Below are 19,205 nucleotides of genomic sequence, written 5' to 3' on the forward strand. Positions count from 1 at the left end.
GTTGAAGGCAGGAGGAAAAGGGGATGACAGAGGATGAGATGGTTGGATGGCATCACCAACTCAATGAACATAACATCTTTTCATCGAGAGATGGTGAAGGACAGGGAAGCCTAGCGTGCTGCACTCCATGGGGTCACAAAGAGTCGGACAAAATTGAGTGACTAAACAAGTCAGAAACAGCAGTCCTACTTAGGACCAACCAATACACCTATTGATGGATCTCAACTCCAACTAGACTCTTACTATCAAAGGTCAACTTAGTGCTTTTATAGCCTTTTATCTATCAAGGATCTTGAATTTTTTTCCTATAAGAACTTGTTCATTGTCATGGATTCTGTATTACACCACCCAGAGCTCCTTTCATGAGAGCTGAAGAGTTAATTTCCCCAAGCTCTTGGGAATTTGTTGTCTGGCATCTTTCAGCTGTCAATTGCTTTGAGAACTGCCACTACAGAAAAGAGTCATTTCAACCCCCAATCATTCTCCTTGCTGGGAACCCCTGCCTCCAACAACTGGCTAACACAAAGTAAACAGCCTAGCTTCCTCGCACCAGTTCAGGACAACTCCAAAAGGCCATCCAACTTCAGAATTCATAGCATGGTCAGCTGAGGCCTTCTCCCTCTTCCCAAGTCTGTTTATTTCTCCTCCCCTTCCTGTTTGGATCCTGAGAGCACTCCCTAATAAATTTCATATATGCAAATCTCCACCAGGAAGTTTACTTTCCAATGAGCCCAACCCGGAACTTCCTCACACTGAATCAATTAGAGCTTGAACACTTTACATATGATAAAAGAAGTACCACAAGGGGAAAAAAAGTGATTTAGCCAGTAAGTTCTGCTAGTCATTGACACTAAGATGATTGACATGTCATTTGAATGTCAATAAAGACATCCCAGTATTTTTTTCAAGTCTCATTTTCAATAATACCATATCCATATGTTTATGCCAGATGAATTTTTAGGTCTTTACAAGGCCATATTAATTTAAGGTTCAGGATACTAAAGAAAATTCTAAAATGGGGTCCATCTGAATTTAGAGCGTCTTTCAGATTCAACTGTATGGGGTGCAGAATTACATTTTTATCTTCTCCATTTATAATTTGATGAACAAAGTAGAAATTAAGATGATGACAAAAATAGAGTAGAAAGAAAAGCCATTCACTTACTCCAACTTGACTTAAGTTTGAGTTGCGATGTATTCAGTTCAAGCAGCTCTTTTCTGGCTCTTTCTATAAAAAACTATTGTTCTTGTTCTTACTTGGAAGGCTAAAAGGAGCCCAGAGGAGGTGACACAGTGAAAGAAGGGTCCGGCTGAGAGATAGTTTGTCCAACCTAGCGCAAGATGGCACAGATAGGTTAAAGAACCAGAGCCATTATCAGAAAGCATGAAGGCTATAGTCAGAATAGTGCCAGGTAGCAGTCAAAGGAGATGTGGGTTCCATCCCTGGGTTGAGAAGATCCCCTGAAAGAGGAAATGGCAACTCTCTCTGGTATTTTTGCCTAGAGAATCCCATGGACAGAGGAGCATGGCAGGCTACCGTCCATAGGGTCACAAAGAGTCAGACAAAACTGAAAGACTGAGCAAGCATGCACACAGCAATCAAAGGGTGAGACAAGGAAGAAGATAGGAGAACAAAGAACTGGCTGATTCTTGAGAAAATAAGGCACTGTGAAGAATCAAGTATCTGGCACTATCGAAGGCACATTGTTCAGAACTAAGCAGGTGGTCAGCAGGTGCTGGAACTTCCTTTCTCAGGTTGCCCAGAATATGTAGCAGGAATCCATGTGGCAACTTTGTCTCTGCCCACCTGGGCAACCTTTCAATTTTCATCTCCTTTTCTCTGCATGTATCTTCTCAATATCTCGTGCATTAAAAATGACAGTGGGGACTGGCAGGTAGAGAATTCGATGGTAAAGAGAGGGTCACAAGTTCCCTTAAATGCCAAACCCTAACCATACATGCATTCATTTTCCGCACATATTCCCCCACACCAGAAGAAGCAACAGCTCTCCCACCCGCCACATTCTACGGCAGCCTATGATCACATAACAACAGAGGTCTCCCCAGGGCACTATACTGGAGAATGAGGCGCTCTCTCTGCTGATGGGGTGGGAGCATCCTGACAGGCAGCTCTGCACCAATATCCTATTTTAGCCTGTATGGGGCTGACAGGTTGAGAAAAAAATCTAAATTCCCTCAGCCTGGGTTATCCTCTTTCAACACTGCTGTAGAAGCAAAGCTGTGACTCACCCAGACTATATGACTCCCGGTCAGAGTTGGTGACTAATAACAGAACTCTAGGTTAGTTTGTTGTTGTTTTTAAACTGTCAGGTTAGAAAAGGTACTTCTAATCTTAATTTTGGGATACCTCAGATGAGCCCCAGATATCTTAAAGTGTGACTAAAAATTCTCAAAACAAGTTGCTCTTACTTTTCTTCAACTTAAAAATAGGCTACATGAAAGTTTTAGGGAAGAAAGCCATCTTTGGCCTGGAGAATATACCCAAAATATGCTGGTATCTGCAGTTCCTTCCATATTTCTCTCCCTATAATTCTAGATTACCAAAAAGATTAGGAATCACTAACCTAAGGATTTCAAAGTTGAGGTGTAATCCTTTCCCAAGTGACAGCCACAAAGCAAATGTATCACACCCCACCTAAAGAAAGGATAAAAATAAGGCAGAAAAGAAATGTCTAGCCATGTGCTATATGACCCTGAGTAACAGCTCTCCCCTGTCTGGGCCTCAGTATTTTAACTTAAATCCAGAAGACCATGAACTCTAACACTCAGCCAAAACTGATCTGACCAGACACAGGCTAAATCCCTCCCCAAGCTACCTGGAGACTGGCTCCTCCCAGTTCCTCCTTCCCTTTCAAACCCTTGGTTAAATAGCTTCCCTTCTAATGGCTTTGCCCTGGAAGCAGCGTGTCCCAACTCTAGCCTGAAGCAGCTCTCCCCAAGATGAGAAATGCTGCCCTCCTCATGGCCAGGGCAACAAGCCTTCACCTCAGCCTGTTGCTTCTGCTTTCCTTCCTGCCAGACCTGGACCTAGTTGTAAGAGCCAAGGAACTGAGGTTTGTGACATTGGTGAGTAGACTTCTCTCATTGCTTTTCCTTTAAATCTGTTTGCTACCCACAGGGTCTGAAAACCAAGTATCAGTTTCATTTTACCCTAGTATAGTCTCCCAGAGACCCAACTCAGAAAGTGAATAAGCAAGTTTTGCAAGTTCCTTGTAAAGAAGAATGAACGTGTCCTAACAAAAGCGTGTTTGGTTTGGCTATTTTTTACTTTGCCATTGTTATTTACCTAGTCACTTACTTTACAACTGCCTTAAATGCTTTCCTCTTGATAGCCACACAAGACCAGGAGATGCCTCCTTTAGGTCTGTTTAGCACCAGTAGCTAGACTGGTTTCATTTAGTTTAATGATTATTTGTTGGCAAGCCAAAATACTGTCATTTTCTCAATTTAATAACGCCTTCCCTTTTTGTTTATCAGGAAACTAGAAAATATATTTATAAGCAGTCATTGAAACATAAAAGTAAAACCCAAGAATTCTAGGATGACTTCCTGAAACAGATATGGTTGATCATTAAAATCATGTTTTTCCCCACACATGTGACCTGTTAGGAAGCGTGACAAATTAGGAAAAGGGGATGGGGAGGCCAATGGATGTTGTCAAGGAAAGAAGATATACTGTTGGCATCATTTTAAAAAGTAGATAGAGAGTTTGTGAAGTTAAGGGGATTAACCACTTTACTAACAGTCCTGAAATTGATTCTTTTATATCTCTTGGTTTCTGTCTTGATCTTTGATTGTCTCTGTTTTTCTATTTCTCTTTTTCCTGTTTCTCTCACTGTCTCTCTGCCTCTGACCCTCTCCATGTATTTTATAGGCTCTCTCCATCTTTTTTTTCTTTATCACATCTTTTCATCTGATACAGTAGAAGTATGCTGATAAGTACATTTTCTTCCTGAAAGAATATCCAAAACTTTATACTTTCAAGGGAGGTCACCTTTTACATAAAAATTAAACATGAAATTCTTATTTTCTCCCGCTTGCTGTACTCAAAATTTCTTTCTTTCCCTTCTATAGAAAAAATTTCGTAACAACATGTTTTTGCAAATCATGATTCTTCATCCAGTAAATCTTTACTAGGTCATGAGTCAACAATGAGTGAGAGAGAACCAAAGGAACATATCGCCAGTTTATTTGCAAAAGATTCACCAGTGTTCACAGAATTCAGGCATCTGTGTTGAAAAAGAAAGTCTTTATAACATGGAAATCCATGTGAGTTAGACTTTTACTTATATCTGCAGAAATTGCACTGTCAACAGTGTGACAAGCTGGCGGAGGGGTAATCTTCGAGATATTACACTGAACTCGCACCTAACTACATCTGGTCCATTCTCTCCTCCATGTTTTACAACAGCCCAGGCTTGCTTCCCTGGCTACCAAACTGTTGTAGGTTTCCTTTCTCCCTCTCCATTCTTGGTTAACATGTGTTCAGGAACTACAAGTTAATTCTTCCTTAAGAAAAAGCTTACAAAGTTAGCTCTCTTGGAACTAAAAGATTTAACAATCACTATACAAGACGAATGTTAACAATTTTTCCTACCACAGCTTTCTTCCATTAATGGTAGATTGAGGCAACAATACATTTTTCTTTGCCATAAAACTATATCTAAGGACTTAAGCCAGAAGATATCACTATGTTCTTTTTACTGATTACAGAATATATCTGACTATAAATGGTTCAATTATATACCCAGGGAATTCCCTAAAAATGATTAGGAGAACCAGAGTGAAAGAAAGATTGTTGTTGCTGTATAGTCACTAAGTCCAGTTCTTTTGCAACCCCATGTAGCCCACCAGGCTCCTCTGTCCATGGCAAGAAATCTGGAGTGGGTTGCCATTTCTCTCCCTAGGGGATCATCCTGACTCACGGATCAAACCCACATCTCCTGCATTTCAGGCGGATTTTTTACCACTGAGCCACTGGGCAACAGTTCTCAGATTTAGCAAACAAAATCTCAATGAAATTTTCAATATGAATTATGTTACATTGTCCTCCCAACAACCCTACAAAATAGGGTTACCAGAAAACACAGGATGCCCAGTTAAATTTGTATTTCAGATAAACAGCAAATAGTTTTTTAATATCATATGTTTACATGCAATATTGGGGCATCCTACATTTTTGTTTGCTAAATCTGGGAACAGTTCTATGAGGTTTTTGTAAAAACCTTATTAACCCTGTTTTCTAGTTGAAGGAATTGAGGCACAAAGAGATTAAGCAACTTGCTCATGGTCACACAGCTAAGATTTGAACCCACGCTGTATGATTTCAGAAACCTGCCCTTAATCACTAGACATATTCTGTTCCTGCCATGAGTGTCTAACTCAGCACATGGAGCTGAGGCCTCCCCATCAAGGCCTGTGTGTTGGCTTCACACATATTCAGCAGTGGTTTTCCACTGCAATCCAAGAAAAATAAATCTTCCTCAATTCTAAAAACTGTTCTTGGCAGAAATAGCAGTGAACTGTCCAGTTCTTGTTCTCTCATGAACAGAGTCACCATGTGCCTTTTGAAACAAGTTCACCAGTGCATATCTAGTGGAATGCTAGTTTGACAAGATGTTAACAGGTTTTGCTTGATTTTAAAAAATAGGTTTCTATAGTCAAATCAGTTTTGGGAAGAAAATGTGAATTAAACTGTGTTTAAAAGTCTCTTAAATGTGGGACTTTGCAGAGTCTTTAATATTCTAATATAGTGTCCTTAAAGGTTCTACTTGACTTTTCATCATTTTTCACCAAGGAGAATTGAAGATATTAGATAGTTATCATGTCCGCTGGAACGTTAAGCTAACAGGTTATGGTGTTTGCACTCAATTTCTACCACTTGTGAATTCTAATGTATTTTGTCTTGTGGAGACACACTTCTGTGTGTAAGTTCACTTGAGGAGGGCTTCCCAGGTGGCATTAGTGGTAAAGAACCCACCTGCCAATGAAAGAGACATAAGAGATGTGGGTTCGATCTCTGGGTGAGGAAGATCCCCTGGAGAAGGGCATGGCAGTATTCTTGCCTGGAGAATCCCATGGACAGAGGAGACTGGCAGGCTACAGTCCATAGGGTTGCAAAGAGGTGGACATGACTGAAATGACTTAGCACACACAGCTTGAGGAGGGGAGAAGCTAGAGAGGAGAACAGGCAGGGGATGCTACCAAAGGTCAGAAAGAGCACAGTGAGGATCCAGTTAGATCAGAAAGCAATAGAATTGGAGGGGAAAATATCAATTTGTTTTTAAAATTGTGAAGGCAGAAGAATCTCTTTGGGTTGACTGTGTATATTAAGAAAGAGAAAGAAGTCAAAATGACCCTGTTTTCTAATTTTTTTGTTGGGAAAATGATGACATCGTGGAGACAGGATACATGAAAGGCATTAAACATTTGAACTTCTTGAAAAGAAATATGAGAGGGAATTTCCTGGCAGTCCAGTGGATGGGACTCACCATTTTCATTGCCAAGGTCCCAGCATTCAGCCCCTGGTTGGGATAGATCCTGCAAGTTGCGTGATCCAGCAAAAAAAGAATAAAGGGATGTAAATATCAAAGAAATTTACAGTATTGTATATTACACAATCCCATACAATGTAGTGGTTAAAACTGCAGGCTCATGAATCAGACCACTGGGGTTTGAATGCCAGCTCAACCTCTTCCAAGCTGTAGGACTTCAGATGAGTAACTTAACCTACCTGTGTCTTAGTTTCATCAACAGTAAAATTAGGATAATAGTATTTCATGGAGATATTGTGAGGTTTGAGTTAATATACAAAAGTACTTAGAAGCCAGTCTGGTAAATGCCTTAAAGTTTGCAACTACTGTGTTGTGTTGACTACATATATACTCTATATATGCTCACTCAATTACCTCATGTGTGTGTTTTGTTTTTTTAAAACAGTAAACTGAAGGCTGCTTCAGTTTATTTACATGAGCTTCTCTCATTTTTAAAAAAATAATGTTCATATAACCAGTTGATTAAAATGTTATTTTTTTTCTATCTGTTCTTTTTATTCTCAAACAATGAAATATTTACATGTCCTTTTGCTTTTAAATTTGATCAGTTTTCTTCCCAGATTTAGGTCCCTGGCCCAGTAAAAACTGGAAAAAGTATATATTTAAAACATGACAAGTTAAACAGATTTTACTCATTTCAACCATTGTTTGACTTACTAATCTGTTGATCTGCAGGTCTTTTCCTTCTTAACTTTTGGTACACACACAGTTCCTTCTTAACTTTTTGCTAGAATGGATTACAATTGCCCTTTTATCTGCTTTCATCTTCACTGCCCATGTTTGAACAGTACCTTTGATCACAGGCAGGAACTTCACAAGGCTTGTAAACCTCCTTCTCACTTCTATTAATGTAAAAATTACAGTTACAGCTGCCAAATTATAAGCATCCACTAGATGCCAGTTTCCTTGCACTTTGTATTTTGAATCCCCCAGATGATCCAGTAAGGCCTGGGATATCGTCTTGGTATTACACAGCAGAAATGGGGAGGATCTGGGGCTTCTCTGTGGTATACTGGGTGCCGCAACTGTCAGGTGGCACATCTCCTACTTGGGGGTTGGCTTATAAAAGACATATGTACAGATAAAACTCTCTCTTGGAAAACAAAAACCCGGGCTCCAGCCTCAATTCACAGAGAACCCTTTGATCTCTTTCCCCTGTGCTGTGGCCCCCTAATTGCCAGAGCCGAAAAGCCATCCAGGGAACCTGTAGGTCCTTCAGAGTCATTTTCTGTACAGATCACTCTGAACTGAGGGTTGGTACTGGGACAAGTAAGAAGCCACTTCAGTTTACTTACATGAGCTTCTCTCACTTTTATGCCCGTGTATTTAGCAAATTTTCAGGGTAATGAACTGATCAGGGACATTATATTAGGCTCAAGTCATTTCAGCCAGCCAGGTCGCCACCATGGGCTTTTGAAAGCTTTCAGCATGTCCTAAATCCAAAGGAAGAATTAGTTATTCATCACAGTCAGGAAAATAAAAGTGGGGAAGAGATGATTAGAAATTAATAGAAATGTTTTTTGAAGGAGGACTATTTCCCTTTGCTCAATAGGTAGTTCTCATTTGCCGTAATATGCTGCCTGCTATTGCCAGCAGGAAAGGAAGTATAGTGGATAACTAAGTTAAAGCCTGAGTAATGTAACAACAATAACCAAAATAATAGTAACAAATACAATAACAAATCTAATGTACTAAATATATCCTATATGTTCAGTACTATGATGATAGCTTTGCATGCATTATACATTTAATTTTCGTGATCCTCGTATATGGGAAGTAACGATCTCATTTTACAGACAGGGAAATCGAGATATGAAAAAGTTTAAGTTAAATCATTATCCCCGGGTCACCTGGCCAGGTGTTGACAAAGCAGGGGTTTGAATCCAGGTCTAACCAACTCAAGCCCAGAGCTTTTCTGAGATGTCATGCAGCTCCACTCAGTTTAACATACAGTTTCATCCCTCCTCTCTCCTGCAGGCTCAGTATCCTCCTGGGCCCTAAATACATCCCATTAGCATGCCAGGCCTTTCAGCCTTCCTCATGGGGAGTGCAGGGTGCGTTCCCACCCTGAGTCCCTTAAGAAGCACTTGGCTTCCCTTCTAACCTCTGAAGTGTCATTCATGTACTCAACTCATCCCTTTCTACCCAAAGTCTTTCACTTTTTAATTCTCTTTACCAAAGGAATTATTTCTCAGTTCCTCAAAGAAGAAAATTAAATAAACTTTTTCTTCATGACAAGGTTTGTGCATCAAGAAATGTTCATGACTTGGAACATACCTAACAAAATAGGAAGTGGAGTTTAATGCCAAAAGCCAAGTTCTCTTAGGAACCAAGTGAATGTGCCAGGAGATGCAGAAGCTGGACATTCCAGGAAGATAGAACATGAAGGCCCTGAAGCTGGAACACACTTACTGTACTGGATAGAACAGCAGAGTCTCCTCTGGCTAAGCAAGCTTAGCAAAAATGTAAGGGAAGAGCATGGCCATGGGCAGGACCACATCAGGTAGTGTCTAGTGAGCTATTTTAAGGACTTTGAGTTTTAAACAAAGAGCAGTGGGAAATGATATAATGTCTGAGTCAGTGGGAATACATGAAACAAGGCTGGCCACACATGAGCTGATCATTGTTGGAGCAAGTGATGGATTCATAGTGGCTCATTATGAAAATCTCTATTTTTGTATATTTTTCTAATTTTCTGCAAAAAAAAAAAAAGTGTGATAGAATGAGAGGACATTCAAGGGTTCTAAAGCAATCAAGATGCTATTCTGACTTACACTTTAGAGTTCTTGACTGATGGCAGGGAAGGGGGACTAGACAAGATGTCCTCCAGTCATCAGGGTCTCCACATCATACACAGTTCACCAAATCTGGTCAACAGACTCAATGGAGCAGGATCAGTCACATGGGCACCAAATCGTGGTTCTTTTTAAAAGATTACCTTCGATTTAGTAGCAGTAGTGAAAGTTGCTCAGTTGTGTCCAACTTTTTGTGACCTCATGGACTACAGACCACCAGGCTCCTCTGTCCATGGAATTTCCCAGGCAAGAATACTGGAATGGGGTGCCATGCCCTTCTCCAGGAATCTTCCTTCTCCAGGGATCAAACCCAAGTCTCCTGCATTGCAGGCAGATTCTGTACCATTTGAGCTACAAGGGAATTCCCCTTTGATATAAAAGGGTAAAGTAAATGTGATATGGTTGAGAAAACAATGGGCTAGCAATCATCGGAGGGAAGCAAGAGATCTGGATGGCTTATTTCATCTCTTTAAGCCTTGCTTTTCTTATTTTTTCAGTGCCAATCTGTCCTCACAGAGTTGTAAGAATTAAAAGAGATGGCAGGGGAAAGAGTTGTACAAAACCATGGAAACACAAACATAAGGGGTTGTTATTATCCTGGATGTCTTCCTTTTGTAATTTGCAAATTTGTAACTTGCAAACAGTCCTGCTGCAGTACCAGTAGGTTCAGTACCAGTAGTACAGTAGTACCACTAGACTTAGGCTTCTAAAGGATTTGATATACTGTGATTGCTGGACTGAGAACAGAAGATATAAATTTTGGCAGGGCAGCAGCTAAGAAGATTGCCCTGCCACAGACTTAAAAAAAAAAAAAAAAGAAAAGAAATGCCTGAGCATAGTCCAAATCCTCCAGGTAAAGTGAAGAAACTCCAGAAGCTCGAGAACGCCACCTTAATGTACACACACACACACACACACACACTCCCACACACACATATACATGTTGATTTCTAGCACTGGAGGTAGAAGACGGTTCATTAAGCGTTTCTGTGGAACACCCCTTCCAAAGAGTTCGTAGCAGGTGTGAGCCACTACCTCAGAAACCCTGAAAACCTACTGAAATGTCCATGTGTGCTCCATCATGTCCGACTCTGCAAACTCATGGAGCCTGCAGGGCTCTCTGTCCATGAAATTTTCCAGGCAAAAATACTGGAGTGGGTTGCTATTTCAGGAGATCTTCCCCATCCAAGGATTGAACCCATGTCTCTTGCTTCTCATGCATTAGCTGGCATATTCTTTACCACCACACCACCTGGAAAGCCACTGAAATGTAGGGGAGTACACAGAGTCGGACACGACTGAAGTGACTTAGCAGCAGCAGCAGCAGCACAATTATTCCTGACCTGTAAAACAGAGCAGGAAGGCTTGCCTACGTCTCATGGTTTTGTTTCAGCTTTGCTCTTTAGGATGCTCATCTAAGGATACCACACTTGTTTTTCTCCCCGGGCCGTTCTGTCATTTAGTTGCATATCCTCCGATTTATCTGTTAAATAATGTTTGAGGATGTTTCTTACATCAAGGTTTTGGTTTCCCCTGATCCAACACAAATCCCCCCACCCCCAGCCCCCCCCCCACACACACACATAATTTCCAATTTTAGTTCATAAAAAAGCAGCAGGTCCCAGATTTTCTACTGGGAGGCTAAGAGGCATGTTAGAGCAGAGAGAAATGAGCCTCTTATGTGGGTTCAGAAGCTGGTGTTGGACTCACAAAACCTGTTTGTATTTCTTCTCAACCACTTAGCACCATGTGACCTTGGACAGGTCATTTAACTAAGGTTAGTTTTCTGGTGTGTGAAATGAAGATAATGATAGTAATTGCTTTGTAGAATTGATGAGAGGATTAGATATATGAGAAGCACAGCTTCTAGGACAAAGCAACCATTCTAAAAGTGTTGAGTTGTGATTACAGGCTGGTAGGAAGTGTTGTAAGTTATTTTGCTATAGTGTCTCTCATTCAACTTCTCTTTGGTTCAGTGGCTCTCAGCTAAGGGTAGTTTTGGCCCCTGGGGGACATTTGGCAATATCACAACTGGGGAATGCTATTCTAGTGGCCGAAGGCCAGGGACATTGCTAAACATCCCTACTGTGCACAGAACAGTCCTCCACAGCCAAAATGCTGACTGTGCTAAGGATGAGAAACTCTAGAAACTAAACAATGTGGAGTTTATAATCCACTGAAACTATATAGTAATTTTGTTATTCAGATCTGGGAAAGTCTTAGTCACTTAGTCATATCCTATTCTTTGCGACCCCATGGACTATATAGCCTGCCAGGATCCTCTGTCCATAGACTTCTCCATACCTACTTGAGTGGAATGCCTTTTCCTTCTCCAGGGGATCTTCCCCACTCAGGTCTCCTGCATTGCAGATTCTTTACAGTCTGAACCATAAAGGAAGCCTTCAAGTACTTTGCACAATTACCTGCAATCTAAAAAGTATAAAATGTGTTTTGATTGTGGAAACAGAAGCACTAATGATTAACCTCAACAATTTCTGATCATGATCAAGTCACCCCTAGTGACTGATAACTGTAGATGCCCATCAGAGAGTACACAGCTAAGTGACCATTCATGGCAATAATTCCTTACCTGACCAAAATAGTTTCTTAAGATCCACCACACCATTGTCCCTCTGTTTGCCATAGCCTGTTCTACTGAGATTTCAATTTCTTACCAGTTTAGATGGCTAAAAGATAAGTTTTCTTCAAACACCAGAGACACAACCCAGTCTTAGAAGCCTCCCTCCTTTTCCTTTCCCTGGAATCCCATCTCAAAGATGACTAAAGTCTGAGACTGTTCCTTACTCTGTGTCTGCTGAACTGTTTTACAAGATTTCAAAAGAACAGCCTCTTGGCTTTCTTTTCAGTGGAGCACATTAGCCAAGTAGTATGTGTGACCAGTGCAGGAAGTCTCAGAGAATGCAAGGTGTTAGGCAGCCCTCCTCTGTATGAAAAATGTTTGCTGATACCAGTGCAGACTTCATCTTGTATTTCTTGAGTTTTTCTTTTCTTATCTTTTGCTTATAAAATAGCTTTGTGTTTGGTTTGATATGTTATTCAGAAAGCATATTAAAATCAAAGTACCAAGGTTTCAACCCCGGTTCATTTCCTGGGACGGGAAGATCTGCTGGAGAAGGGATAGGTTACTCACTCCTGTATTCTTGGGCTTCCCTTGTAGCTCAGCTGGTAAAGAATCTACCTGCAATGTGGGAGACTGGGTTCGATCCCTGGGTTGGTAAGATCCTTTGGAGAAGGGAAAGGCTACTCACTTCAATATTATGGCCTGGAGAATTCCATGGACTGTATAGTCCATGCGGTCACAGAGAGTCAGACACAACTGAGCAACTTTCACTCACCAAGGTTTCAAAAGTCCAGACTCCCCTCCCCAAAAAGTAAAATGTGCAAAGAAGCACGATGACATGCACACAAATCCAGAAGCATGTTCTTAAAATGTTGAGAATTAGCTTTTCTAATCCCACTGGCAAGTTCTTTATCCTTAACTTCCTAAAAACTAATAAATCATTGGCCAAAGATGGTCACAAACTGTATGTAGCATTTAAAAGTGACTATTATTATGTGTCAAAATGTTAACACTATTACTACTATAATCATAATTAGGGAGGGGATATTTCTCATCAGTGGAGAAGGCAATGGCACCCCACTCCAGTACTCTTGCCTGGAGAATCCCATGGACAGAGGAGCCTGGTAGGCCGCAGTCCATGGGGTCGCTAAGAGTCAGACGTGACTGAGTGACTTAATTTTCACTTTTTACTTTCATGCATTGGAGAAGAAAATGGCAACCCACTGCAGTGTTCTTGCCTGGAGAATCCCAGGGATGGAGGAGCCTGGTGGGCTTCCGTCTACAGAGTCACACAGAGTCGGACACGACTGAAGTGACTTAGCAGCAGCAGCAGCATTTCTCATCAGAGCTTGTCTGTAATAAAGTGATCTTGCTAAACTTTGTTTTTCCCTCTTGCCGTATATGATGTACAAATCATTCTCCACCTGTGGAGACCTGTGGGTCACCTGACTTCTAATGGCTCATCATTCTCATTCACATTACTTGAAACAATAACAGTTCACTAATAGTTTTCCTGTGTTTCTGGTAATGTGAATAACAAAATGATTAGGAAAGTGTTAGTAAACTTAGAATAGCGGTTTTTAACCTAAAATTTACTTGAGGAGGTTTTTAAAATCCTAATGCCCTGGCTGCATCTGAAACTAATTAAACCAAAATCACAAGGGAGGAATCCAGTCCTTAGAAATTTTTTAACTCCTCGGTTTATTCCAGCAGGCATCCAATGTTGAGAACCAGAGGTTTAGAAGAAACCTCCATCACAATTTAAAAAAAAAAAAAGTAAAAGTCGCTCAGTTGTGTCCAACTCCTTGCAACCCCATGGACTATACGGTCCATGGAATTCTCTAGGCCAGAATACTGGAGTGGGTAACCTTTCCCTTCTCCAGGGGATCTTCCCAAACCAGGGATCGAATCCAGGTCTCCTACATTGCAGGCAGATTCTTTACCAGCTGAGCCACAAGGGAAGCCCTCTACCACGATGAACAGAGGCAAAATACCTAAGCTGGTAACATGACTATCTCAATCTATTCTCAGGTTTTTAGGCATGGAGACCGAAGTCCTATTGAAACCTTTCCTAATGATCCCATTAAGGAATCCTCATGGCCACAGGGATTTGGCCAACTCACTCAGGTTGGTTGGATTTTCATCTAAGGGTTTCTGATGAGTCTTAAGGGAAACTGTGGAATTGTCACAATATATTGAAACCTTATAACTACTTTAGTTACTCAAATATGGGGAAGTGTTTTGCACAGGTACCTGGGATCTAAAAAGTGTAAAATGTGTTTTGATTGTGCTCAACAATTTCTGATCATGATCAAGTCACCCCTAGTGACTAGGAACTGTAGGACAATTGTATAGAATTTTATATAGAATTATAGAAATATATAGAATTTTGATATATATAGGATTTCCTGTTGGGTTTATTAAAGCATGAGTTGTTCATGGACAACAGAAGAATCAGTTCAGTTCAATCGCTCAATCATGTACAACTCTTTGCAACCCCATGGACTGCAGCACATCAGGCTTCCCTGTCCCTCACCAACTCCCAGAGTTTACTCAAATTCATGTCCATCAAATTGGTGATGCCATCCAACCATCTCATCCTCTGTCATCCCTTTCTCCTCCTGACTTCAATCTTTCCCAGCATCAGGGTCTTTTCCAATGAGTCAGGTCTTCGCATCAGGTGGCCAAAGTATTGGAGTTTCAGCTTCAGCATCAGTCCTTCCAATGAATATTCTTTGGTGCTCAGCTTTCTTTATAGTCCAACTCTCACATCCATACATGACTACTGGAAAAACCATAGCCTTGACTAGACGGACCTTTGTTGGCAAAGTAATGTCTCTGTTTTCTAATATGCTGTCTAGATTGGTCATAACTTTTCTTCCAAGGAGTAAGCATCTTTTAATTTCATGGCTGCAGTCACCATTTGCAGTGATTTGGGAGCCCAATGAAATAAAGTCTGTCACTGTTTCCGTTGTTCCCCCATCTATTTGCCATGAAGTGATAGGACTGGATGCCATGATCTTAGTTTTTTTAATGTTGAGTTTTAAGCCAGCTTTTTCACTCTCCTCTTCCAGTTTCATCAAGAGGCTCTTTAGTTCCTCTTTACTTTCTGCCATAAGGGTGATGTCATCTGCATACCTGAGGTTATTGATATTTCTCCTGGCAATCTTGGTTCCAGCTTGTGCTTCATCCAGCCTGGCATTTTGCATGATGTACTCTGCATATAACAGAAGAATACGTGAACTTAAAAGATGCTGAAGAGAGCCAAGAATTTCTTACAAGCCAGCCCATGAGTTTCTCAGGCTCCACCTGAGAAAGTAGAAAATAATCCTGAATCATCAGAGTTAGGAAAACTCGATTCTTTGGTACTAGTATTGCTAAAATTGATTTTTATTAGATGGATGTATTGGGATTGAACCTTCATTAAAAGTAGTCAGTTAAACACAGGGAGCCCTACTTCCTAAAGAGCACCCAAGAAGGTGAACTGGGAAACAAAGACCTCTGTGGTCATGCTCCAGTGCCCTGCCCACTTCATCTGTGTAAGTGGATTAACCTTCTGTTTGGAGCCACAAGGCCACATGTATTGCTTCTGTCCTGACCAAAATATTGTCTAAATATAATAAGAAAATATCATAGAATGTTTAGAGTTGAATATCTACCCTAAATTAATGGGTCTCGATCTTGGTTAAATATTGGAACTACTTGAAGAGCTTTACAAAATACTATTGTCTGCCTGAAAGTTTCTTATTTAACCCATCTAGGGTGCAGCCTGAACAGTGGGATTTTTAGAAACTCCTTCATCTAGCATGTAGCAAAGGCTGAGAATTACTTTCCTAACTGCATCATCTCAATGAGGAGAAAATGCAAAGAGGCTATTTGAGGCCGGCATCTTCTGGCTCCCATCAGAGCTCTTCTCACCATAGCCTACATAACTTTTGGCTTCCTGAAAAAAAGAAGGGTTATAAAACTACAGGGCAGCTTCATGGTATCTATGGTTCTGTCAAGACTCTGGTTCCCTTGCTGTAATGTTCCACTAAAATCAAAAGATTCTTCCAGACTGTGGGATCTGTCTGGGTTCTTCTGGCATTCTCTTGACTAGCCACCAGTTTCTCCTGGTGTTCTCAATCTTCCCAATGCAAGTGAATTATCGGAGGATCTTGTCAAAATGCAGATTCTAATTAATTGGGCCTGACATGGCCTGAGATTCTCCATTTCTAACAAACTCCTAAGAGATGCTCATGGTGTTGGTACATGGCCGCTCTTGAAGTAACAAGGTTCTGGAGCTCAAATTCCTGCCCTTGGCTCATTGTTCAGTCGCTCCATCATGTCCAACTCTTCACAAACCCATGAACTGGAGCATACTAGGCTTCCATGTCCTTCACTATCTCTTGGGGTTTGTTCCAACTCATGTCCACTGATTCAGTGATGCCATCCAACCATCGCATCCTCTCTTGTCCCCTTCTCCTCCTGCCTGCAATCTTTCCCAGCATCAGGGTCTTTTCCAATGAGTCAGCTCTTTTCATCAGCTGGCCAAAGTGTTGGAGCTTCAGCATCAGCCCTTCCAGTGAATATTCAGGGTTGACTTCCTTTAGGATTGACTGGTTTGATCTCCTTGCAATCCAAGGGACTCTCAAAAGTCTTCTTCAATACCACAGTTCAGAAGTATCAATTCTTCAGCACTTAGCCTTTCTTTATAGTCCAACTCTCACATCCATACATGACTACTGGAAAAACCATAGCTTTGACTAGACAGACCTTTGTAGGCAAAGTAATGTCTTTGCTTTTTAATATGCTGTCTAGGTTTGCCATTGCCCTTGACTAGGTACTTCCAATCTGTGTAGTGACAAAGCAATGGTTCTTTTTGAGTTCAATGGTTTCCAAAGTATGGTCCCTGGATGAGCAACATCACCATTACCTGGAAATTTGTTAGAAATGTAAATTCTCTGGCCCCCCGACTGAACTAGAAACTCTAGGGTTGAAGCCGGGGAATCTTTGTTCTTAATGAGTTCCCCAGGTGATTTACTGTTCTATAGAAGATGACTATTTCCTTAAAAGTTTAGCTTTAGGTTAGAACAACAATTATGCCAAAAGTACTTGCTTCTTCAGCTATCCAGGTCATTCAGGAAACTCACAAACCTCAAAGTACACATTATTCTTTTCCTGCTTCTTTTCCCATCTAGAAAGGTAGCCAGGAGTGGCAAGTAAATGAGTGGAACCAATCCAAAGCCACAGTGACCACATCTTTTCTGACTCCTCTTCTGATGAGGCTCTGAGTTACAGACAGACTTGAATGCAATATTGCCCAAAGCATAGTGTTCTACTACACAGATCTGAGTCACTTAGGGAACTTGTCAAAATACAGATTCCAGGGCTACACTCAGGATCCAATGAGCTGGAATCTCTGGCAGAAACACTGAGGAATCTGCATTTCAAGAAGCACCCTAGATAATTTTGCTTCTGATCACAGTAATGCTTGAGGATCATCAAGCTAAGGCAACACTTCTCGATGACTAACTGCCATTGGAATCTTAATGAGTTGTTAAAAAACAGATTTCTGAGCTCTCCCCACAAGGATTCTGGTTCAATAGGTCAAGGGTGGGGCCCAAGAATTTGGTTTCTAACATACTCCCAAGTGATGCTAATACTGCTGATCCAGAATCCACACTTTGAATAACAGACTTTAACTTTTAATGAGCCAGACATAAGTGAACTGTATAGACAATAAATTATTTCACTCAGAGGTTGAAGGTGATCTTTAGATTCATCAAGTCTAACCTCATAGGATGATTGAATTTTTTCCACAAGATAACCAGCCCTTGAAAGTCTCTACCAACAAAGATGACCCACTGCCAGAAGAGATGAACCATTTACTTAAATTCAATCAATCACCAGCTATTAACTGTACAAGATTTTATGTTAAGTGCTAATGACAATGAATTGAGTTTTCTCAGGGAGCTAATTTAATCATAACTAAAGATTACAGTTCTTTTTTCCTGTTTGCATTTTAAAATGTATTGTTACTATGAAACTATTAAAATATACCATTATTCACTCTACTTATTCAATGAAGAGTGATAAGACTCACAGCTTCATAGAACTTACTTTCAACAATTTTTTCTTTTATTTGTTCCCGTAGTTGGGCATGGCGCAGCATTATGAACTTGGAGAATATATAAGGAAACGTTATGAAAACTTTTTGAATGAATCTTATAAACATGAACAGGTAAGTTGGGAAGCTAATAGTGGGAACCTTGCCCCTTGAAATAATTTAACATAATGTATTTGTAAAAGTTTCCTATTTCCTATAGAACTTATAAAAGTCAGATATCTTGTTTACAAATGTACTCCTCTTTGTATAAATATTTTGTTCCTAAAAAAATGTATGAATATAAGTAAGTTCAAAATGGACACCTATGGTAAATATTTTGGCTTGGCAAGTAGCCACTACTTAATTTGTCTCTTTCATCAATTCAACTGTTGACACATCAGGTTGCTTTAAGTCATGGCATGCCCATAATACTGTATTTTCCATAATAGGTATTATGATTATGATGCTACCATGTCTGCTAATATTTTGGTGTGGGTGTCCTGCCATTTCTCAAATATACTATTAGCTCCATAGTGGAGGGAAAACCACAGTTCCTCTCAATTGGATCTCCTTTGATTTTCCCACCCTAGGTTCATGTTCGAAGCACAGATATTGACCGGACTTTGATGAGTGCTATGACAAACCTTGCAGCCCTATTTCCCCCAGAGGGTATCAGCATCTGGAATCCCAGCCTACCCTGGCAGCCCATCCCAGTGCATACAGTCCCTGTTTCTGAAGATCAGGTCAGTTTTCTGGGAAAACAGAGATTTCATTTGTTCTGGAAGAAGGAAGGCAGGCTGCTCAGGACTTGAGGATTTGGGAGTCTGGACACGTTGTGGGCTGTGCAGCCTTAATTCTTTCCTAAATAATGGTGCTCAGGACATAGAAAGCCCTGGTAAGAGGGAGTAGGAACAGAATTTCTCTTTAGAGATTTATTATCCACTTTGTTTTGCTATTCTTTTAACTTCTGGCAATTTGTCCCTCTTCAGCTTTACATGCACATACACAGTTCTCAGTGTTCTGCCTTCAATTCCCAGGTTTTTGGTGCCCGACAAAGCGTTCTCCTCCCTCCAAAATATCCTAAGACCTCTCTGCCTAGAAAATATCCCTCCCCTGATGAAAATCCCCTTTCCTGCTAAGGGAAAAAAGAAAGATTTGGGTGCATA

The 19,205-nt window shown here is 40.7% G+C and overlaps 1 protein-coding gene across 2 annotated transcripts in view; it reads left to right on the plus strand.

Moving 5' to 3' along the window:
• The first annotated feature begins 2,845 nt into the window (after positions 1-2,845).
• The window catches only part of ACP3 (acid phosphatase 3), a 60,559-nt gene continuing 44,199 nt past the window's right edge, over positions 2,846-19,205 (plus strand). The window contains exons 1-4 of one of the 2 annotated variants that reach the window (XM_040232714.1): positions 2,846-3,087; positions 13,983-14,078; positions 18,088-18,174; positions 18,630-18,782. In XM_040232714.1, the coding sequence (XP_040088648.1) occupies positions 2,962-3,087; positions 13,983-14,078; positions 18,088-18,174; positions 18,630-18,782 (462 nt within the window). In that variant the 5' untranslated portion in view covers positions 2,846-2,961. The remainder of the gene's footprint in view (positions 3,088-13,982; positions 14,079-18,087; positions 18,175-18,629; positions 18,783-19,205) is intronic. The other variant, XM_040232705.1, reaches the window with a different exon arrangement.

Source organism: Oryx dammah, unplaced genomic scaffold (genome assembly GCF_014754425.2).
Source record: "Oryx dammah isolate SB20612 unplaced genomic scaffold, SCBI_Odam_1.1 HiC_scaffold_2, whole genome shotgun sequence".
Classification (NCBI taxonomy): domain Eukaryota; kingdom Metazoa; phylum Chordata; class Mammalia; order Artiodactyla; family Bovidae; genus Oryx; species Oryx dammah.